The sequence below is a fragment of the Elgaria multicarinata genome, chromosome 13, assembly GCF_023053635.1.
Source record: "Elgaria multicarinata webbii isolate HBS135686 ecotype San Diego chromosome 13, rElgMul1.1.pri, whole genome shotgun sequence".
Lineage (NCBI taxonomy): Eukaryota > Metazoa > Chordata > Lepidosauria > Squamata > Anguidae > Elgaria > Elgaria multicarinata.
The window spans coordinates 9,880,274-9,903,787 of NC_086183.1; the positions used below are offsets into that span (position 1 = coordinate 9,880,274).

Below are 23,514 nucleotides of genomic sequence, written 5' to 3' on the forward strand. Positions count from 1 at the left end.
AACCCCTCAGTCCTTCCCTTATATATCACTCCTCCCCCTCCCAAGACATTCTAACTCCACCCACTCTGGCCAACATTCTAAACTCACCACAGACCTACAAACTGCAGACATACATTTGGGAACTGACTTGTGGGGTGTAACGCCACAAGTACCAGTTGAGAAACTGAAGAACGCAACATTTCTGGTATCGTTTTCTGAGGTAATACTGCAGGCAAGCAGCATACACTTATAGCCAAATGTGAACTCCCCACCCTGCAAGTGCCCATTTTTTCATTTTTAATGCCGCCATTCAAAATTCCTTTGGAAGCAGGCATTCCGCTATGCAGAGCCACAGCTCAGCAGTGGAGCGTGCGCTTTGCATGCAGATGGTCCTTGTTTCAATCCCTTGTTTCCTAGCTAGCGCTATGAAAGAATCCTGCCTGAAACCCTGTAAAGCCACCACCAGTCCAACAATACTGCGCTAGATGATGGACCAAGGGTCTGCTTCAATACCCTTCGCTTCTGTAGCACCAATTCATTAAACAAATGCAGTGAAGCTTTAGCTTGAAGACTTTGCCTTCCCAGTCCTGCAGCTCACTCCACATTTGGTGCTTCTGGATATAGCATGGCTGCCTAAACGTTACCAGCAATTAGGTAAAAGAACAAGTCTATCAACTAAGTTTTGTTGTTGCCAGTAGATGGTGCTAGTGTCTCACAACATTAGGTCTTGCATTATACTACTGCCCTTGCAGTGGGCATTTTGTTCCATTGTTTTGCTAAAAAGTCTGCTCACTACAGCAAACTAACATTTATTTTCAATTATTTAAAGTAAGCTCTCGGCTATCTTTGGTTTAAATTCCATTAGACTATCTGGCATATTATCTATTTATATGTTTCAGTTGCCAGGGTCAGGGGAGACAGAAGTCGCTCAAGCTTTTTTCACTCTGCATATTTCATTTGCTTTTTGTAAAGTATAAAGATTCAATAAAATTCCACACAATATTTAGAACAGGTTTATTTTTTAAAAAACTTTGTTTTATACATATGTTCCAGTAGTATGGAGATTGAAGGGAAGGTGTCGTTTATACGAAGTGTTCCTTAATTTTAGCTTCTGAACCAATTAGTGTAGTCCAGCATCTTCTCCTTGAATGTCATACAAACCAACCCCACTTAGCTACACAGTAATAAATCTATGCAACGAATGGACTCCCTAATAGCTGGTTTCATATGACATTCAATTTGAGATCTAGTAACAAAGCTTGCCCTGAGCAGCCCTTTCTGCTTGAACTATAGCCTGCTTAAATTGCGTTTCCATTAAAATGTAAGCCTTTCCGGTAAAGAGCAAGGAAAAACTTAAATTTCAAAATCTACAACCAAGACCTTACCTAAAGGCAGTTACTTAGAACATGCATAACAAGCTCAGAGCGTCATAATTAAGCTTTTCCAATATCAAGTTTAACTAAAAGTGTAGGAACTACAACTATGCAGATGCCAAAGTTAGGATTTCATCACTTTAAGAGAACAAGTGGCATTTTTTCACTGTCTTGCCTTTTGCAAAATACAGCTGCATTCAGGAAATATGGGGCAACTAAACAAGCCAATTGAATTACCAGCAGGAGCCATAAATCACACTGTTTAAAGTGTTGACTCAACAGTATTGAAATGTACAAAACATAGGTTTATTTGTAGTAATCAAGTTACACATAGTAGAACATTGAAAACTGCTACATGACTCACACTTAGAAAAGAGATACCCACCTGTAATTTAATCTGGTACCATTACATTAAAGGTAATTACAGAAATGTAAATTCCCACCTGTAATTTCTGGGCCTCTGTACTCTATTTTATATCTGGAAAACAAACTCAATATCAAATTAACCCTGCATTTAAACCCTAAATTTTGAGAGGATTTCATACTGCCTCAACTACTCAATGAACAGAACTAGCGTCCTCTAAAAGATGTAGTTTTAGGTGAAAATTATGGAACAGGGCATTTCCCTCATTCTTAACAGGAATCCATTGCTCAGATGGTGTCTCCCCTTGTTTCGTCTCTTCCTTGGGATACTGCAGTCACATTAAAAGGAAGACTTACTGGTTTCGAGGCCACTAGTCTTGCCACTGAATTCTGAAAAAGAAAATTAAGATTAACCATGAAAAGGGATTTAGTTTAGAACAAAGTCAAAAGATATATACAAAGTCAAAAGATATACACAGCTCCTTAAGGATCAACGCATGAGCCTGCTTCCATACTAGAGCTTTATTTTATAGGTAAAGAACCAAAAATATTGCATTTCAGTTAAACAGTATCCAGATTACTCTTTCTCCAATGTTTCTAAACAAATGAAAGCTTCAATTGTCTAAACTGTGTGTTTTAAATAAACCATATTAAAATATCAGTAGGTAAAATCTCCACAAAGTTCAAATATCACAATAAATTGTGGGCTATATTAGCTGATATATGGTTTAGTTTGAGGAGTTATACCAGTTCTGAAAAAAATCTTACATGAAGTTTTGACATGAAAGGTTGCAATCCCATGGATAATTATTTGTAAGCGAGACTTATCAAACTTAATGGACCTGGTTTCTTAATATACTTGTACAGGATTGCAAAGTAAGCTCAAGAAAAATATTCAGTTTCTTGATCTCAGATGTACGAACTCACATTAGGACTGAATACTATGCCCTTCATTGCAGAAGCAGTCTCAGTTCCATTTTTGCCATCTTCAGTTTGCTTTCTGGATTGCTAGAGAGGGAGGTTTGTATTTTAAAACCAATGTCACCTAGATGGCTGAGCAGTTATAGGTTTTTTTGTCTCGAAGCTAAAATGCACATGCTATAGATGCGGTTTTAAACTTCCTTACCTGGAAATATTTCCCAGTAAACCTATTCAATTAACAAGGTCAGAATCAGGCTTCAGGTGCGGACAAGTTACCGCATATTTATTAGTAATTTCGTGCTTGTTATTTTCAGTAAACATACTGTGTACAGCCTTCATATCCATCCCCAGAGTTTAGGTTATCACTACGTAATTGGGAAATGAATTCATGAAGTGTAATCTCATTAAAATAATGACCTCCATTGACTCCTGCATATAAAGTCTGCAAAGATTTGTGTAAGATCAATAACTTATCTGCAAGTGATGCAAGCTGCTTCTTCTGACTTTCAACATCTGGAATATATTGCACATATCATGAGGGTCACCTATACCAGTTTACAGTTGCATAAAATCCTTGCTTAAATTACTAAATAAAACTAGTTCCCTGCTATACAGGAGCAGGAACATCTGAATAAAAGTTTTCCAACTATCTGAAAATGTGTTAACATGACAAAGCTTTATTAGCGTGGCTCATATTTCCCTCCCCTAAGTCAGCACAGCTACAGCCCACAATCACTTAATTACCACCAGATTTTCTTCATCAGTGCTGGAGACAATATTCCTCATTTCTATAAGACAGAAATAAAGCATGTAAAATGTGCTGCTTGTCTAGATAATGGCTTTCTGGGAACAATTTGTTGCATGAGAATTTGATAGGTATTAAACACAGTTTAAAATTTAACAACCATTTAAATTAACCTTATCTGGGTTAATACATACAAGCCCAAAGTGACAGGCTAGTTTTATTAAACTAATTTAATATACGGTTTATCACTAGGAATTCTGAAAACATTTAAGGTTATTTGGTAATTCTACTTTCACAAGCTAAAATTTTATCATTGCCATTTGCTTTCCAAATTTGAGAACTGAGTTTTGAAACCATTTATTTTGCATTAATAATAAAATAGCTTTATTTTTCATGCAATTTTGTTAGAATGTACCTTCAGCATCTGAAGACTGGTTTCATACTTACTTACCTCTGACCCTATGCTGTTGTCTTTTGGCTTCCAATTTCATTTCCTTTTAATTTTGTACTGATTCTCAAGCTGGCTGGCAAGGTAGTGTCTGTTCCAAAGGTTTTTGCTGCATTAGCCTTTGCTATTTCCAGTAGTTCTCTCTTTTCTATTAAAAAAGAGAGCAAGGTTATGAGTTTAAACTAGGACACCAATTTCTCATTTGGAAAATATTGTCCTTACCCCTCTCAGTCTACCTGCCTAGCTCCCACTAACTCACTACTTCTCATGCTTAACAACATTGAGGTACGTATATCCTTAACACTCTCCTTTTTACACATAAGAAACGAAGGCAGTGACTTCCCAAAACCCACCAAGTGACTCTACAGCCAATTTAGAATTGGAATTAGATTACTAACTCTTATCCATTCAAACACAAGGACTCAATATACAGCTACAAGATGCAGTATTTTTACCAGTTAAAGAAAGTACAGCAAGGAGCTTCCAGGTATTTCTATTTCCACAGCTGGATAAGGGAAATTGCTTGGAACCTTTGAATGTCAGCTTGGAGATACTTTCTATAGTGGGACTTTTGAGAACCTAATTATTTTGCCCAATATCTCCTTGCCCAATACCTTTTTTAGTCAAGCGTAGAGGAGTTCTACTGCGGGATCTTGATTGGGAGCGGCTTCTCCAGCTTCTATAAGCCTCAGGATATATGGTCCTTCCAAATCCATAATATCTTTGGCTTCTCGATCTGCTTCTTGAGTAAGATCTCCTATAGTACAATCTTCCAGCAGACCGGCTCCGTGATCTGTATCTTGGAGGAGAACAACGGTATCTCCTGTAGTATCTAGGATGGTACCTTTCTCGATATCTGTAACTGCGTGATCTTGATTGACTCCTAGAATAAGACCTTGAATATCTTCTGAACCTCTGAGAACAATTCCTTTTAGCACGTGATCTTGATCTGCTCCTAGAACTACTCCTAGAGCTTCTTGAAGATGAAGTGCTTGAACTAGCTTGTGAATTGTAAGATGACCTGCTAGATGATCTTGAGGAGGATTTCCTGCTACAGCTGCTCCTTGACCTTGAACGAGACATCTCTTTTGGTGAACTCAAAGTCAAGTGATCCATGAAGTTTGTCATCTCATCTGTCCTCTTGCTAGATCTCAGATTTTCAGTATTTTTATAACCAGTGCCTTCTGCTTTCTGCTGCTCAGTCCCCATTTCTTTAAGGGTGGATGTGTTAAACACAGAAAGAGATAAGATTTGACTTATGTTTTAAGAGTTTGAGGATTGTGAACTGCAACAATACAATTAAACAATATTATGTTATATTCTTTTACATCTTATATTTTATTATTATTATTATTATTATATTTATTTGTATCCCGCCTTTTGCCCAATGCTGGGCCTCAAGGCGGCCTTACAAAGTTTAAAATATACATGGGGGGGGGGGGGAGGGAAACAAAACCATAAACAATTAAAAAAAATACACAACAAAATTATAAAACATTAACATAGATGGAGGGCTGGATTACTCTCCAAAGGCCTGCTTGAACAAGAAAGTTTTAGCCTGCTTCCGAAAGCCCATCAAGGAGGAGGCCAGCCTAGCTTCCCCAGGAAGAGAGTTCCAGAGCACCGGAGCAGCCAACGAGAAGGCCCTCTCCCATGTTCCCACCAAGTGTGCCTGTGAAGAAGGTGGGACTAAAAGAAGGGCCTCTCCAGAAGATCTCAAAGTACGGGCAGGCTCATAGGGGAGAATACGTTCTTTCAAATAACCTGGACCCGAACCATATAGAGCTTTATAGGTCAAAACCAGCACTTTGAATTGTGCCCGGAAACAGACTGGAAGCCAGTGGAGCTGTTTTAACAGGGGAGTTGTCTGCTCCCTGTAATCAGCCCCGGTCAACAATCTGGCTGCAGCTCTTTGAACCAGCTGGAGTTTCCGAACACTCTTCAAAGGCAGCCCCACGTAGAGCGCGTTACAGTAATCTAATCGGGATGTAACTAAGGCATGTGTCACCGTGGCCAGGTCCGACATCTCTAGGAACGGGCGCAGCTGGCGCACTAGCTTTAACTGTGCAAATGCACTCCTGGCCACCGCCGAAACCTGGGCATCCAGGCTCAGGGCTGAATCCAGAAGCACACCCAAGTTGCGGACCTGCGTCTTCAGGGGGAGTGTAACCCCATCCAACATAAGCTGAATCCCTATTCCCTGATCTGCCTTTCGACTGACCAGGAGCACCTCTGTCTTATCTGGATTGAGCTTCAATTTGTTCGCCGTCATCCAATCCATTACTGCCAACAAACAGCGGTTTAGCACAGAAACTGCTTCCTTGGAATTGGGTGGAAAGGAGTAGTAGAGTTGGGTGTCATCAGCGTACTGGTGGCACCGCACCCCACAACTCCGGATAACCTCTCCCAACGGTTTCATGTATATGTTAAATAGCATGGGAGACAAAACAGAGCCCTGAGGGACTCCACAGGCCAATGGCCAAGGAGTCGAACAGGACTCCCCCAGTACCACCTTCTGGGTCCGTCCATCCAGGAAGGAATGGAGCCACTGTAAAACAGTGCCTCCAAGACCCATCCCAGCAAGGCGGCCCAGAAGGATACCATGGTCGATGGTATCGAACGCCGCTGAGAGGTCCAGCAGAACCAGCAGGGACACACTCCCCCTGTCCAGTTTCCGGCGAAGATCATCCACCAAGGCGACCAAAGCTGTTTCTGTCCCATAACCAGGCCTGAAGCCAGATTGAAATGGATCTAGATAATCCGTCTCATCCAGGAATCCCTGGAGTTGGGAGGCCACCACACGCTCCAATACCTTGCCCAAAAATGGGATGTTGGAGACTGGCCGGTAGTTATCCAATACAGTGGGGGCCAAGGAGGGCTTTTTCAGTGTGGGTCTTACCACTGCCTCCTTCAAACAGGCTGGGACCTTTCCTTGGCGAAGGGAGGCATTGACCACTCCACTTACCCACTCAGCCAGTCCCCCTCTGGCAGCTTTTATAAGCCAGGAAGGGCAAGGATCTAGTATACACGTGGTGGCTCTCACCAATCCAAGGACCCTGTCCACATCATCGGACTGTGCAAATTGAAAGGTATCCAATAATACTGGACAAGCAGGTGCCAAAGTTACATCCACTGGATCTGTATCAACAATAGCATCCAAGTCAGAGCGGATCCGAGCGATTTTGTCTGCAAAGTGCTGGGCGAATTGGTCACAACAGGCTGTTGAAAGGTCTGAAATCACTTTTTGGGGGCCAGAGTGTAGAAGGCCCCTGACCACCCGAAACAGCTCTGCTGGACGGCTCTTTGCAGACGCAATAGTGGCAGAGAAAAAAAGTTTTTTCGCTGCCCGAATTGCCACAGAGTAGGCCTTCAGATAGGCTCTAGCCTGTGTTCGATCAGATTCATTCCGAGTTTTCCGCCAACGTCGCTCTAGCCTCCGTCTCACTCGTTTCATTGCTGCCAGCTCACTGGAAAACCAGGGGGCTGGTGTGGCTCCACAACGTGAGAGAGGGCGCTCAGGAGCAATCGTGTCCACTGCCCTGGCCATCTCTGTATTCCAGAGATCAACCAGGGCATCGACAGAATCACCTGCCGAGGCAACAGGAAAATCTCCAAGAGCCATCAGGAAACTATTTGGATCCATCAGCCTCCTGGGGCGGACCATCTTAATCGGTCCTCCACCCCTGCAGAGGTTCTGAGTGCCAGCAAGTCTAAACCCCACCAGGTAGTGATCTGTCCATGACAACGGAACTATATAAAGTTCCTCCACTCTCAGATCCCTGTCACCCCATCCAGCACAGAAAACAAGGTCCAAAGTGTGCCCAGCAACATGGGTGGGGCCAGATACTACTTGGGACAGACCCATAGTTGTCATGGCGGACATGAAGTCCTGAGCCGCTCCCGACAGGGCAGCCTCAGCATGGATATTGAAATCCCCCAGAACAACAAGCCGTGAGGACTCCAACACCAAATTTGAGACTATCCCGGCTAGCTCAGGAAGGGAGACTGTTGAACAGCGGGGTGGACGGTACACCAACAGAATCCCTATTCTATCCTGGGCACCCACCTTCAGATACACACATTCGAACCCTGCAGACTGTGGGACAGGGCACCTGGTCAGGGGGATGGAATCCCGATAGACCACTGCCACTCCACCTCCCCGCCCTCCAGGCCTTGTTTGCTGCTCGACAGAGAACCCTGGTGGGCAAAGCTGAGAGAGATTAACTCCCCCAGCTTCATCCAACCAGGTCTCTGTGATACAGGCCAGGTCGGCATGCTCATCCAGGATCAAGTCCTGGATAGCAGTTGTTTTCCCATTAACCGACCTGGCGTTCACCAGCAGCAATTTCAACCCAGGAGGTCTGTTGCCAGGGCCATCTAAATTATTTGAATTGGGGGGACGTTTGGGGACAACCAACACCCTGTCATTGCACTCTCTCTTATGACAGTGCAGCTGTCTCCCCGCCCTGTGTCTCCCTCTGCCCTGTATAACTGTGATGGCTGCTCCCGGACTCTCATCATCTCCTCCACTCCCAGGAAAGCAGATGTTCATGACAGGCTGGCAGAACCCTCACACGACTAAATGGAAGCAGGCCGAAAGTAGGGGGGGGAGGAGAAAAGAAAAGAAACAAAACAAAACAAACAAGGGGACAGGCCCCGCCCTTGTGTACTGCCCTGAAGTGGCTTCCCCAAATTGGCAAACCCCTTTGGAGTCCCCCCCCCCCGCGGTGAGCCCGCCCACAAAGGAGCCTGCCTCTTAAGCTCCCAGACCCCCAAAGATGTTGCAGCTGGGGGTGAGATGTTTCTTTGCTGGGAGCCTGAGTCTGCTAGGAGGCAGTTGGAGGTTCCGCAGACTAGGCAGGACAACAGCAGCCGCTGATTGGTCCTTTGCTCTGCAGGCCTTCCTCTCCTGGCTGGATCAGATGGTCAAAAACCCAGGTAGTAGGAGCCTGCCTCTTAAGCTCCCAGTCCCCCAAAGATGTTGCAGCTGGGAGTGAGATGTTTCCTTGCTGGGAACTCAGAAGCAAATTTTTAAAAACCTACTATCATAAAATGTTCAAGTAACACATTTTAAATCTTATTTGATAATGACCACAGGTGCTACTTTCCAACAGAAATGCTTGAATCCTGGAGTTAAGAATTCACATATTTAGGCCGAAAGCCTAAGCAGATTTACTTGGATGCAAGGTATACTGACATTACAGAACAGTGAAATTAGTACTTTGAGGCACTATGTACACAGAGATAAATAAGATAGTTGACTGTAGGTAAGACAGCTGCTATTATATAATTGCAGCTATTCTAGTCTCACCTCACAGAACCACCACTGGATCATAGAATAGTAGAGTTGGAAGGGGCCTATAAGGCCATCTAGTCCAACTCCCTGCTCAATGCAGGCATCCACCCTAAAGCATACCTGACAGATGGTTGTCCAGCTGCCTCTTGAATGCCTCTAGTATGGAAGAGCCCACCACCTCCCTAGGTAACTGGTTCCATTGTCGTACTGCTCTAACAGTCAGGAAGTTTTTCCTGATGTCCAGCCAGAATCTGACTTCCTGTAACTTGAGCCCCTTATTCCATGTCCTGCACTCTGGGATGATTGAGAAGAGGTCCTGGCCCTCCTCTGTGTGACAACCTTTTAAGTATTTGAAGAGCGATATCATGTCTCCCCTCAATCTTTTCTTCTCCAGGCTAAACATGCCCAGTTGTTTCAGTCTCTCTTCATAGGGCTTTCTTTCCAGACTCCTGATCATCATCTATCCCAAAGGTATAATTAGTCCAGTTTCCTCAAACCTTTTCTTCCATGAACCTGCTCTTCCTTGCTCTCCTGCTCTGAGACTTTCCTTTACCATTCTGAGTTTCATTAATATTCTTACATAGAAACTTGGTCATATTGACACTATTCCATAGTGCACTAGAATCCTTTCCATGTTCAAATGCTCCAACTACAGCCAATTGAATCTTCAGCAAAGCATGGTCCATTTATAGAAGAGGCTCTGCCCTGAGCCCCATTCCCCAGTCTCCAAGCACTGTAGAATTTCAGCCATGGGGTGCAAATATCTATATATAGTACAGTGGCTTAATGACAATTTCTGGCCAAATCGTGCACTTTATACATTTTTCAACAAGAATACGTACTGAGGCATCAATTTGGGGCGGTTGGGAAGAGAGTTAATAGAAATAATGCGAAATTTCCATAAGAGGTTCATTTATTCTTTCTGGATCTGGGTTTTAGATAATTATAGAAATCTGTTTACTGAATAGCAAATGTATTAAATTAACTTGTAACACACATAAAAAATTACATTTAACCATTTTTTGTTTTTTAAAATAACAGAGCTTAAAACTTTTTTTAGTGATTTTTTTAGTCTCGACTACATTCTCCATCACACTGACACATCACAGTACAAGGTAGTCCAGCAGTACTGCATTTGCATCTGTTATTAGTCTCACATTTTGTTTTACATCCACAAGAAACCAACTCGAGGCAGGATTTTGAAGCAGGAGGAAGTGTAGTCCATGTAGGTAGGCAGCCAGATTCAGCATCTTTCTCCCATCCCCAGTTGCTGGGATCAGGGTATGATAGTATTAGCTGTAAAGAGGTTCCCCCCACACATGACCTGCTTCAAAGACAGCACATTTTACATGCTTTAACAGAGCACTTGAAGTTTGTGGGATCCATTCCATGTGTCTTCCATTTTTTGCAAATAGTTCTTTCCTGTTTACGTCTTCTTTGATGCTAGTATGATCATACATTACTATAACAAACTTTTCTATTGTTTTCAATTGCTGTTGTGTCACATCAGAGACTGGCATGCTGAATCAGAGTAGGGCTCCCTCACACCAGTGATTTAATGCACTCTCGCCATGCCTGGTGTGTGGTTTTGCAGCATGGTACTCACATGCCTCTTCCCCAGCCTTTTCTGTCTTTTCCTAGAATGGGCAAAGTCTTGATTATTTCCCCAACGTGAATTTAATGCACCCTGAAGCCTCCATGTAGGGCTGTCCTCTTGCTTTTTCCTTTGTTGTGGGTGTGTGCTATAAGGGAGAGCTTACTGATAAAAGGGGAGGGTGGGGTGGTTCTCCTCCTCCACGCCTTTCAACCCAAGGGGCTGAGCCGGTGTAACATACGGTACTTTTGCTGCTCCAACCCTACCCCTCTCCTTGCCCACAGCTCCCTTATTTTTAAAGATAAACAGATGAAACTTGGGACCCTGAGAGCTTTTAAGTGGGGCTTTGGGTATGCCAAGCTTGAATCAGATCGGTCCATTCCTTGATTTTTTTTAATGATTTTTTAATTTTTCCCTCCTTAAGCCATTGTCCTGCTAGCCCACCAATGCGAAATTCCACATGTTTGCATCTGTGGAGGATCGGTTTTCCTTTATTTTGATAATGTTGAACAATGTGTAAAATGTGACCTCTGAAAGTTTCAGGCTTGCAACGCAACGTGCAAGATTGGAATGAGGGTGAGATCGTGCATGTTGTTGACTTCTCAGACAAATGGGTAGGAATAAAACCTTTATATCTCGATGAGGGTTGCTCCTGTGAAAGGATTGTTAATGACTTTTTTGTAGAAAATATTATGCTTTTTAATTTTGTATTGCGACATCTTTTCTGTGAGATTACCAATAATAGAGTTATTGTGCGAAAACTGGATTTTGGCTGCCATTTTCCAAGTTGGCGGCCGCAACGATGATTTCACAAGATACCCCTATATCTCATTTTAATCTACATGGTCATAAATACCACCATACCAGATTTCACACTTGTATCACAATGTGCATGATTTTTTTGCTAAGCCGTTGTACTAATATATATAAAAGCCCAGAGGCCTCCTCCAAGCCACTTATGCAAATAGGAGAAGGCAGTGGATTGGCCTACTGGTTGGTGATGTCACAATGACATTGCCAACCAGTAGGCCAATCCCCTGCCTCTGCCTTCTTTTCTATTTGCACTTAGGCTATTTGCATGTTCTCTCCTATTTGCACTTATAGGCCAATCCCCTGCCTCTGCCTTCTCTTCTATTTGCACTTAGGCTATTTGCATGTTCTCTCCTATTTGCACTTATAGGCCAATCCACTGCCTCTGCCTTCTCTTCTATTTGCACTTAGGCTATTTGCATGTTCCCTCCTATTTGCACTTATAGGCCAATCCACTGCCTCTGCATTCTCTATTTGCATGTTTAAAAATTCTGAGCTCACAGGGCCTTCTATGGAAGTTCCAAGATAGAAGTCCAAAGGGCTCCTCCAAGCCACTTCTATGTTTTGCCCTCTGGCGCCATCTAACGACATTTCTCAGAACTGCGGCCTTCTATGGAAGTTCCAAGAAAGATAACTGCCAGGAGCTTCTGGCCTAGCAGAGGGGTCAAAACCCACTAACCTCCTCACTAGACTGCTCCTCTACAATGATGGGCTTTTTTGCTAGTTGTAGATATAAAGCAGAAGTGACAGAATACTAGACATACATTCCCATAAAGAACTTACCACCAGCTACTGCAGAGCTCTCATTCTGCTCAGAAGTTTCATTGACCTGCTGAGGGCTCCTGTGAAGAACAAGAGTATCAGAGTTCCAATCACTTCTCTAAGAAAACATCACCCTATACTTCCTTAAGTCTCTTCCCATGACCTCCAACCAAGAAAAACACACACATTCAAGTGACTCCCCTAAAACCTTTTAAAGCACCCAATGATAAGCAGTTTCAACATACTTGGAATGCACAACAAAAACACTAACAGCTTGATCCTATGCATGTTACTCAGAAGAGCCACCAAGTATAAGGAAGCTCATGATGAAATGAACTCTGGCAAGACCTGGCCTTATAAGTATTTTCCCAATTACTAAGTATCTTGTACCCTGAGACAGAAGTCAGCTGAAGGGCTTTTTGTTAGGTGGAGAAAAAAACCCAATAGATAACAATGCAGCAACTTTGTACAGTACTTAAGAAGCCCAAGAACGAGTTATTATGTTTATAGACCATCTTTCACCCTTAATGGTTCCCAAGGCAGTTTGCAGAAAGAACAAATAAAAGAAGCAGGCATGGCAACACTTTTAAATCTCTAAGTATTCAGAACAGCCTAAATCGTGGTTTACAGCTAAAATTCAACCTATAGCCTCTTTCTCCTTCCCTCAAAAGTTTGCAGTGTTTTTAACCAGGTCCTTCCTCTCTAAGAAGCTTCTATTTAAAAGGGCTAACCTGGGGGAAACAAGGACAGCAGAAACGGGCGTGGCAAAGGGAGAGAGACGCTAATCAGCTGGGGGGTGGGGGTGGGGGCTAGCATAGGACCCGTATGGGAAACAACCGTTGATTCGCGTGTCGTCCGAACTCAGCCACAGTTAGTTACTTTAAAGCTGGGATACAGTTCCGAACGAGGGCGTAAAACAACGCAAATATGCTTATCTACACACACCTGCTGATTTCGGTAAACCCAACAATTGGGGGGGGGGGGAGAATAGCAAGAGGGGACTACCTTGCAGGGTTGTCCTAAGCCACAACACCATCTTCAGCCTTCCTCCTACGAATAATTGCCTCATTTGTTACGTTTTTTTTTTATCACGCCCTTACTTCCAAGGAAAGGTAGCAAGCATGCATTTCTCTTACCGCCACCACCCGGCTTTATTCGTTTGTCTAAAGCTTTTTTTCAAAGCTACCCTAAGAGGCATGTTAACCAGATATGGCCATAATGCAAATGTGGACCCTCCACCGTCGACGTAAGGAAAACTCTTTTCTTCAAGACAAGAGCAGGATGCAGTTGTTTAAACCGTCAGCTGGCCGCCCTACTTCCCAACCTTTTCCCTCCACACCCCGTGTTTGTTTGTTTTTTAAATCCCCTCAGACTCACTTTTCCCGAGAAGAGGGATCTCGGCCCTGCGGTGGCGCCTGAGGAGACAGCCCGGTTTCGTTGGTGACCGCCATGACGAGAAGGCAGGCACCACCGAGCCGTGAGGACCAAGAGACGCTCAGGAGTCTCCACAAAAGCGACCACAAGACAGCCCGCTCGCTTTCCTCTCGGGCACGGCCTGCGAAAAAGCGAGCCTCGAACAAAAAAAGGGCCTTAAAATGCCTCACAGCCAACAGCTGCCGCCAGGTCGACCGGCTCCTTGGGGCTCCGGGACACCAACTGAAGCAGCGCCGCGCAAGAAGCTCCCAGAGGATCCGCCTCACCGGCGAACGTGTTTATGTAACAAAGGCTCCTCTGCGCACGCCACGAGGGGTTGCCATAGAAACAAGGAAGCGCCTCCCCTGCCTCCCTCCCTCGCCCAGCCTGCAGTTGGAGAATAAAAACGACAACGAGGCTACGGTGTAGCAGTGGAGGCTGGTGCTCCGATATCGGTGGGGCTATGAATCCCTTCTGGGTTTTAGTCAGAACCAGCCAGAACCCTAAAGGGTGATGAACCCTATCCTCAAAATAGGTTCAGCACCTTGGATAGATCCTTTATAGTTCTGGTTGGTTCTGACTGAAACCCAGAATGGATTTCCAGCCCCACCAGCCTCCAGAGCCGGTGCTACCATAGAGGGCACTCAGGCGGCCGCCTAGAGCGCCAAGTTAAGAGGGGCGCTGGGCAGCACTCACGCACGTTGTTTGGCTGTGAGCCGGCCCGAGGATTCAGCTGGGCCTGGGTGGGCGAGATGGCACCCCGCCCAGCCGAAGCGAAGCCAGGGACGCTGGGGTGGGGGTGGGGGTGGGGGTGGGGTGGGGTGGGTGGCTCCACATTCAGACTTCTGCCTGGAAGCCACCCTCCCAGAGCCAGGAGGCTGCTGCCAGAAGAAGAAAAAGCACGTGGCAAGCTCAACCCTGGCCCAAGCCAGCCTCTGCCTTACTCCCGAGGAAAGGGCACCAGGTCGCCTCACCTCTCTCCTCAAACAGGCCGCGATGTCCAGGCAGGCGGGCAAGCGGGACACCCTCTCCCTTCCTCCAGGAAAGCTAGGGACTTGTGGACTCCTCGCAAGGCAAACTCTCCTGCTTCCCAATCCTGTGCACGTGGATCAACGGGACTTGCATCTGAGAAAGCGTTGCACCGGGAGGCACCAGTGCAGCCTGATCTGCCTATGCCTCCTTACTCAGAAGCCTTATTCCCCCGAGTAAACGTGCGGAGGGGAACGGGATGCCAGGCACGGAAGTAAATCCCGGTGAATTCCAGATGGCTCGGCCCCAAATCAAAGTGAGCCAGTTCCAGCTCTCCACTCGGCGCACACGTTCAGACTTCCACGCAATTTGGGTGTGTGTGTGCAAGTAGCTCGCCTTGCCTAGGGCGCAAAATAGTCTGGCACCGGCCCTGCCAGCCTCCACTGCCTTGCAAGGTTGTCGTAAGCGGCTTTTGGATAATTTCAGCCCCACCTGCAACATACACTCTTTCTTTGGTTGTAATCTTATATACACACTTTCCTAGATGTGTAAGACACGGTGGGTCTTATTTCTTTGGAGTCTTGTGGCTCCGAGATCAGTGGGACTGTGAATCTGGGTTTCAGTCAGAACTATAAAAGAGATATATCCAAAGCAGCTATTAAGACTAGTCTCTTCCTGCAGGCCTACCAAGATGAATTTTAAACCTAAGAATTTTAAGATGTTGTGATTGTTACTTTAATATTGTATTGGTTGTATATGCTCTTTTAACTAGTTTTATGTATTATATTGTATTTAATGTTGTTCCCTGACTTGATCCAGAGGGAGAAGGAAAGGAACCTCTTGTGCAAGCACTTGAGTCATTACTGACTCCTAGAGGGACGCCTGCTTTTGCTGATGTTTTCTTGGCAGACTTTGTAGCGTTTGCCATTGCCTTCCCCAGTCATGGTTACCTTTTCCCCAGCTAGCTGGGTACTCATTTTACTGACCTCGGAAGGATGGAAGGCTGAGTCAACCTGAGCCATGGAAGGCTGAGTCGACCTGAGAAGCTGCCTGAGAACCAGCTTCTGCTGGGATGGAACTCAGGCGGTGGGGAGAGTTTCGGCTGCAGTAACTGCCGCTTACCACTCTGCGCCACACGAGGCTCGTCCAGAGGGAGAGGAGGGTAATAAATTTATTATTATTATTATTATTATTATTATTATTATTATTATGGTGCTGAAGCCTATCCCCGACATCGATTCAGCACCCTGGATAGCCCCTTTAGAATTCTGTCTGATTCTGAGTGGATTCACAGCACCACTGACATTGGAACTGTCATTGCTGGCTGGGGTAGGATTTATTTCTGTCCAAACAAGCATAGGATTGTACTCCTATACGCATTTACCTGGGAGTAAGCCCCAGTGACCTCAATGGGATTTACTCCTATGCAGAAATATATTGGATTGTACTGCTACAATCCGTTATTGAGGCTAGAGGCTTGTTCCAAAGGCTTCAGGAGTGAGGGTCAATTCTCAGCCGCCGCCGCCACCCGCTGTACAATGTGAAAACATTATCTGCTTGTTTCTTTCTTCCACAGCGCTGGAAGCATTTGCAGGGGATTCCTTTTTTAATCTCATTTCCCCCCAGATTAGACCTGTGTGTCAAATACCACAAACTTTTGCGCGTCTACTTCAAGCTACCAAATCATTGCAGCAATTCGGCCCTGGGGTTAAAATCCAGGGTGAATCCGATTTAGAGTAGGCCTATTGACATGAAAGGGACTTAAATTAGTCGTGACTAACAAGTCCCATTCATGTCAATGGGTCGACTCTTAAGTAGGAGTGATGTTGGATTTTACCATGTGTCTCCGCCTCCCCCCAACCCGGTGCCCGCCAGATGTGTTCGATTACAACTGCCAACATCCCCAGCCAGCTAGTCTAACACATCTGGGGGCACCCGGTTAGCGGAAGCCTGGTTATAAATGGTTCCTTAGAAGCAGCTGCTTGTGAACAAATACAACACGCATGCGCGCAGCATATAAACCACTCAGGCTCACTTAACACCCCCCCCCCCATTTATATGGCGCCTGGGCGATTCCTCCTCCTCTCCCCCTCCCTGGAAACTGGTCTACCGCGCCGGACCTGACGGCGCATGCGCTCTCAGGAAAAATCCTCCCTCCCGTTCGGATTCGGGCGTAAACCTGCCGGATAACATTTCCGTGTAGAGGCGGTTGTTATAAGGCCGCCAATGCGCATGAGCAAGTTCAGCTTTTCCATCTCCCTCTGCAAAGCCTAGCAAGTAACGTTGACGCGCCTGCGCAGTAGAGGCGCTCTGTTTAACGGCCGCTTCGGCCTTTTCAGCATCCGGGTTCCTAAACCGGATTCCTCCTTTTGTTTACTTGGTGGGGAAGAGGCGGGGTTAGCGTTGCCTCTGCTGAGGGACTCGGTCAGCTGAGGGGAGGCGGAATTCGCTTCTCCCTTCGAGTTACTTCCCTCAAGCGAGCCCTTGAAGCAGGTACGTGCGGGAGGGGCCCCTTGAGCCTTCCCCGATAATCCCATAACCCTCCGGGGGAGGGTCTTGGTTGGCCAAGGAAGGCCGCAGCCCCGGGCTACCCCTGCGCGGAGAGCCCTTGGCCGAGGTGGGTGTGTCGCGGGGGCGGGGGCGCCCACCGGAGCTCCTTTACGCAGAAGTAAGCCCCGTAGGAGCTCCGTGGGACTTACTCCGCAGGAAGAAATGGTTAGAGTGGCAGCCTTAATGGAGCCTTGGATTACGTCGGGGTATTTATCTATCTATTTATTTATTTAAAAGATGTTTAACCCGCCTTTCAGGGCATATACCCTCACAAGGCGGCTTGCAAAGTTATAAAAGCGCCAACACACACATTACAAAATGTGTGTTATCCATCCATTTTTCTCAGAAGCAGGCCCGATTGGGTTCAGTGGGATTTACTTCACGGTAAGATTTCCAGGGTGGCAGCGGGATCTTGGGTTGGGCCAGGTCGTCCGTCCATCCATCCTTTAGCTATCCATTTTGCTCAATTGCAAATCCCATAGAGCTAAATGAGGTTGGTTTAGCTTATTTTTAAAATGTTTTTATTCGTTTTTAGAGCAGGCTACATTCACATGGCGGCTTACAATATTATAAAAACACCAATATATAAACTGCAAAATGATTATCCATTTTACTCAGAAACACGCCCCATTGAGTTCAGAGGGGTTTATTATTATTATTATTATTATTATTATTATTATTATTTATTGCATTAATAGCCGAAGCTCCCTAGGCAGTTCACAAAAACTAAAACAATTCAAAGTATAAAACAAACAGTATAAAAACATGATATAAACGGATTAAAACATATCATACATGATTAAAACATCCTGAAAACATTCCAAAATTTCACTGGATAGGCCTGCCAGAATAGATCAGTCTTTATTGCTTTTTTAAATTCTAAAAGACTGTCAAGTTGATGAATCTCCTCCGGCAGGTCATTCCACAGTCTGGGAGCAGCGGAAGAAAAGGTCCTCTGGGTAACAGCAGTTAATCTAGTTTTTGCTAGCTGAAGTGGATTCTTCCCAGAGGACCTACTCTTAAAGTAGGTAAAGAGTGGTTTACTCTTCAGTAAGGTGAAAGAAGAAAGTGCAAAAGCTGGGTTGCAGTTAAACCTCACAAAAACCAAAATTATGGCAACCAGCTTGATTGATAACTGGCAAACAGACTTTGTATTTCTGGGTGCAAAGATTACTGCAGACTCTGACTGCAGCCAGGAAATCAGAAGACGTTTACTTCTTGAGAGGAGAGCAATGACAAATCTTGATAAAATAGTTAAGAGCAGAGACACCACACTGACAACAAAGGTCCGCATAGTTAAGGCAATGGTATTCCCCGTAGTAACCTATGGCTGCGAGAGCTGGACCATAAGGAAGGCTGAGCGAAGGAAGTTGGAGGAAAATTCTGAGAGTGCCTTGGACTGCAAGAAGATCAAACCAGTCCATACTCCAGGAAATAAAGCCAGACTGCTCACTTGAGGGAATGATATTAAAGGCAAAACTGAAGTACTTTGGCCACATAATGAGAAGTCAGGATACCCTGGAGAAGATGCTGATGCTAGGGAAAGTGGAAGGCAAAAGGAAGAGGGGCCAACCAAGGACAAGATGGATGGATGATATTCTGGAAGTGACGGACTCGACCTTGTGGGAGCTAGGGGTGGCGACGACTGACAGAAAGCTCTGGCGTGGGCTGGTCCATGAAGTCACGAAGAGTCGGAAGCAACTGAATGAATAAACAACAACAAAGGCTTTTAATGTGGCAGCCTTAACGGAGCCTTGGTTGGGTTGGGTTATTTATGTATTTGAAACTTTTTAACCAGCCTTTCGGGGCACACTAAACCTTCACAAGGTGGATTAAAATACTATAAAGACATCAACATACACATTATAAAGTAGTTATCCATCTATTTTACTCAGAAGTAGGCCCCACTGAGTTCAAGTTTTTTTTACCCTACAGTAAAGTCATAATTCAGATGTTTAGACAGGAAAAAAGTCCTACAATTCCCAGCATTCCCTAGCCAGTCATGCTACCCATTGTCTATGGATGACAGCACTGAACTCCAACATTAATTTAGTACTAGGAGCATGCTATCATCCCCCAGACCAGAACACTCAGGCTGATCTTGAGATGGAAAATGAAATCAGGGAGGCATCCACACAAGGAAGTGTTGTAATAATGAGTGACTTCAATTACTCACACACTGAGTGGATAAATGCATGTTCCAGTCAAAACAAAGAGCTTAAATTTCTCGATGCCTTAAATGACTGTGCCCTGGAACAGTTGGTAATGGAGCCAACCAGAGGGGAGGTGCCCTGGATTTAATCCTAATTGGGGTCACCCAGGATTTAGTACAAAATGTAAATGTTGAACCAGATGAAAACAGTGACCACAGTGCTATCAGATTTAACATATATTTAAGTTTTGCATAGGAAATCCAATACAGTCACATTTTAAAAGAGGAAACCTCTCTGAAGTGAGGGAAATAGTAAAAAGGAAGTTGAAAGGAGGAGTCAATCCCTCCAAAATGCTTGGAGGTTACTCAAAGCCACAGTAATAGAAGTTCAGCTAGAATGTATGCCACAGGTTTGGAAAGGTAGCACCAAGTCCTAGAGGTCACCAGCATGGCTAACAAGCAGGGTCAAAGAAGCTATTAAAGAACAGGAGGCTTCCTTCAGAATATGGAAGGCTTGCCCAAATGAGAAAAACAAAAGGGAGCAAAAGCTTGCACAAAGGAGATGCAAGCAGACAATAAAAGATGCAAAAAAGGATTTTGAGGCGAATATCACTAACAATGTCAAGGCCAACCATAAAGAACACTTTAACTATCTCAGAAGCAGGAAACCAGCTATGGAGGCAAATAGACCATTGGTTGACAATGGAGTGAAAGGAGTACTTCACTGCAGAAGATCTAGGACAATACCTGTGCCTGTACTGATGTTGTGAGGAAGGTAGCCTTGAGGAACTGAGAGGTAGTGGTAACAAAAGATGAAGTTCTCAACCTTATTGACAAATTCAAAGATAATAAATGACCAGGTCCAGATGGTAGCCATCTTAGGATTCTGAAAGAACTAAAAAAATGAAATTGCTGATCTTTTAAGAAAAATATGTAACATGTCCCTAAGATCAACCACTGCACCAGAGGATTGGAGAACAGTCAGTGTAACCCCAATTTTAACAAGGGATCATGGGAGAGGGGTGGAATCCAGGAAAGTACAGGCAAGTTAGCTTGTCTGTTCCAGGTAAATTGGTTGAAAGCATTGTTAAAGATAAACTGGTAAGCATATAGAAGGACAAGCCCTACTGAAAAAGAATCAACATGGCTTCCGCAAATGTAAGTCCTGTCTCTAATGTTTTAGAGTTCTTTGAGAGTGTCGTATGGACAGGGGTGGTCCAATGGACATTGTTTACTTGGACTTCTAAAAGGTTTTTGACAAAGTCCCTCACCAAAGACTCCTGAACAAATCATGGAATAAGGGGAGAGGTCCTCCTGTCTCTGAACTGGGAGAACAGGCATCCAAATGGCAAATGCGGTTCAATGAATGCAAGCATAAAGTGATGCACATTGGGGCAAAAAATCCCCATATATGTTGATGAGATTTGAGTTAGCAGTGACTGAGAAAGAAAGAGAACTTGGGGTTGTGGACAGCTTGATGAAAATGTTGACCCAATGTTCAGCTGCTGTGAAAAAGGCAAATTCCATGTTAGGCATTAGGAAAGGAATTGAAAATAAAACTGCATAGATCATAAACCTTTTATGCAAATCTGTGGTGTGACGACACTTAGAATGCTGTATAGTGTACCTAAAAGAGGACATTACAGAGATGGGAAAGGTCCTGAAAAAGGCAACTAAAATGATCAAGGGGCTGGAGCAACTCCCATAAGAGGGAAGATGACAACAGCTGCAATTGTTAACCTTGGAAAAAAGGCGAGTAAGGCGAGACATGATAGAGGTGTACAACATTATGGTGTAGAGAATGGGGATAGGGAGATATTCCCCCCATCTCCCATTATACCAGAACCCAGGATCATCCAACGAAGTTGACTGGTGGGAGATTCAGGACAAATAAATGAAATGCTTCACACAGGGCATATTTATTTATTTTATTTATTTATAAATTTATTTATTTATTTATAAAGTGATGGCTATCACTTTGAATATCATTAAAGGGGGTTGAACAAAGAAGGCTGTCAATGGCAGCTGGTCTACCTCCAGTATCAGAGGCAGTATGCCTATGTACACTAGTTGCTGGGGAACTTGGGCAGGAGGGTGCTGTTGCACTCCTGTCCTGCTTGTGGGTTTCTCGTGGGCAGCTGTGTGATCACTGAACAGAATGCTGGACTGGATGGACCCTTGCTCTGATCCAGGACGGTTGTTCTTATGATCTTAATATTGACCTGTATTCTTAGAAAGTCCGGATTGCTGGCAATAGGAAGTACATATAGTCTAGTTACTGAGGATCTGTATCTGTCTGTGTGTATTTGTGTATGCACCACACTCCTGTGGATCTGATTTTTATTTAGAGGATTTGTATCCTGCTTTTCGTCTAACATTCTTAAAGTAACATATGCAATTAATACAGTAAAAGCCATACGCTTCAAAGAAAGTGAAACTAGAGAAACAGAAATGAAATTTTCTTTTCCAGGTTTTTCAAAACACTGAAATATGTCTGGATTCCTTGAGAACATGAGGTGCTCTGAGTGTGTTGACTGGGGAGAAAAACGAAATACAATAGCTTCTATTGGTGCTGGAGTGCTGGTGCGTACTGCTTCACCCTCTTTCTTTCTTTCTGTTGTTTAAACGTCCCACTAGTGTCTGCAATACTTTAATTAGACCTTTACCCGGCATATTAAAATCCAAATTATTTTAATTTAATTCAATAGTTACATGCATATAGGATGACAAATTCCAGAGTGGTAGCTCTGTTGTAGCTCCCCACCCAAAAAATAACCCATGTCTTGTGGGAGATATTTATTGTGACATAAATATCTTGTGGACTAAATGTTTGTGGACTAGAGCATATGTTGTCAGATGCAGGAAGTTTTATCAGCTGGCAGGTGTATGAGTGTATATATTAAAAGATTTATAAGTGGCCTTTTAAAACCCAAAATGCACAAAGAAAAGAAAAAAATAAGAATAAAACAATAAGTTAAATAAACATCTTTGGGGCCTCCTTCAAGGCCTATAAGGATGGGACATGCTGGGCATCAATTGGAGCAAAATTCCACAAGTAGAGGAACCATAAGTACGAGGGGTGATTAGTTCTTAGCTTCCCCTTGAAGTGTTTAATGAATAACCCATAGTGCTTGGGTTTGCATGTCATGGAGCAGCCTCTAATCAGAGGTTGCAAATCTAATGAGATCATAGTGCACACACAACCCAGCAAATTGTGGGTTAATTCACCCCCGATTTGCCACCCTTACATGCAAATGGTATACTATTGCTACTCATTGTCAGCAACAGACTGTCCTTGGCCATTGAAATGTTCTCCCCGAACCTTTTAAATATTGCCATTTTTAATGTCTTATAGAGAGGTGATATAAGATTTACAGCAGTATTGTGTCGATGCTCACATTCATGTTGTGTTCAAATAGTTTTTTACAGGCTGGTGGATTATCATAGATGCAGCTGTTAAATACCCAGATTCGAAACAGTTCAACCATTCATACCACGCTTGTGGAGTTATAGCTACAGTTGCATTCCTAATGTAGGTATTATTCCCATCACAGTTTTATTCTTGTAGAATTTGTATTTAAAATATACCTTAAAATGTAGGATCTGATATATCAGCTGGATTTCCTATGTTTAATCAAGCTATATATTGGTCCTTGTTTTGTATAATGAAATGAGTCCAATATTTATATGATACATGTTATGTAAGCGGATAAAGTAAAGCACTTTTGTTTGGGGGTGGGGTTTTTTGGCATAGGATTATTCTTTTATAGCCTGATTCTAAGCATGCTAAAAAAAGTCCCATTTAATTCAGTAGGGTTTACACCAAGTAAGTAGACATAGGGTTGTAGCCCTGGGTTTTATTTGGTCCCAGGGGAGTCCATACTTGTCCTTTATTTCATCATGATGAATTACAACAATAGTGTTTATTTTGGCATAGATCCTGATGTTTTTGAGTTCATGCCTTGCAAGAGAAATAATGTATAATGTACTTATTCCTGTCTTATTTCTTACCTTGGTAAGCCACTCTGGGAGTTGTTTTGGCAGAAGAGCAGGATAAAAATGCTATAAATAGTAAACACACACACACGTATGTGTGTGTATTTTAGTCATGAAATGAAAAGGCAATGCCCAAAGTTGGA

At 44.0% G+C, this 23,514-nt stretch overlaps 2 protein-coding genes across 6 annotated transcripts in view; one reads left to right on the forward strand and one right to left on the reverse strand.

Moving 5' to 3' along the window:
* Positions 1 to 23,514, forward strand: part of TMEM50A (transmembrane protein 50A) — a 127,788-nt gene that overhangs the window by 97,334 nt on the left and 6,940 nt on the right. Inside the window, exons 2-4 of one of the 2 annotated variants that reach the window (XM_063139945.1) lie at positions 17,108 to 17,166; positions 21,846 to 21,958; positions 22,795 to 22,907. In XM_063139945.1, coding sequence (XP_062996015.1) covers positions 21,866 to 21,958; positions 22,795 to 22,907 — 206 coding nt within the window. In that variant the 5' untranslated portion in view covers positions 17,108 to 17,166; positions 21,846 to 21,865. Of the gene's footprint in view, positions 1 to 17,037; positions 17,167 to 21,845; positions 21,959 to 22,794; positions 22,908 to 23,514 lie in introns of those variants that run through there. The other variant, XM_063139944.1, reaches the window with a different exon arrangement.
* On the reverse strand, positions 980 to 13,996 carry RSRP1 (arginine and serine rich protein 1). Of its 4 annotated transcripts, XR_010026076.1 has the most exons (7): positions 13,669 to 13,996; positions 12,313 to 12,371; positions 4,444 to 5,040; positions 3,833 to 3,977; positions 3,381 to 3,424; positions 2,643 to 2,723; positions 980 to 2,105 (listed from the first exon to the last, which is right to left on the reverse strand). XR_010026076.1 is itself a non-coding variant. In XM_063140140.1 (5 exons), the coding sequence occupies exons 1-4, from the start codon at positions 13,740 to 13,742 to the stop codon at positions 3,841 to 3,843; spliced, it is 867 nt and encodes a 288-aa protein (XP_062996210.1). In that variant the 5' UTR covers positions 13,743 to 13,996; the 3' UTR covers positions 980 to 2,105; positions 3,833 to 3,840. The 4 variants fall into 4 exon arrangements, 1 of the variants encoding a protein (XP_062996210.1); XR_010026077.1 differs by lacking the exon at positions 2,643 to 2,723; XR_010026075.1 differs by having other exon boundaries at positions 2,643 to 3,424.

Excerpts from the sequence above, each read along its gene's own strand:
- RSRP1 (XM_063140140.1), bottom strand. The coding sequence starts at position 13,742 with ATGGCGGTCACCAACGAAACCGGGCTGTCTCCTCAGGCGCCACCGCAG. Across the intron at positions 12,372-13,668 it reads GATCCCTCTTCTCGGGAAAA|GAGCCCTCAGCAGGTCAATG; the intron begins GTGAGTCTGAGG and ends TGTTCTTCACAG. Across the intron at positions 3,978-4,443 it reads TCTACGCTTGACTAAAAAAG|AAAAGAGAGAACTACTGGAA; the intron begins GTATTGGGCAAG and ends CTTTTTTAATAG.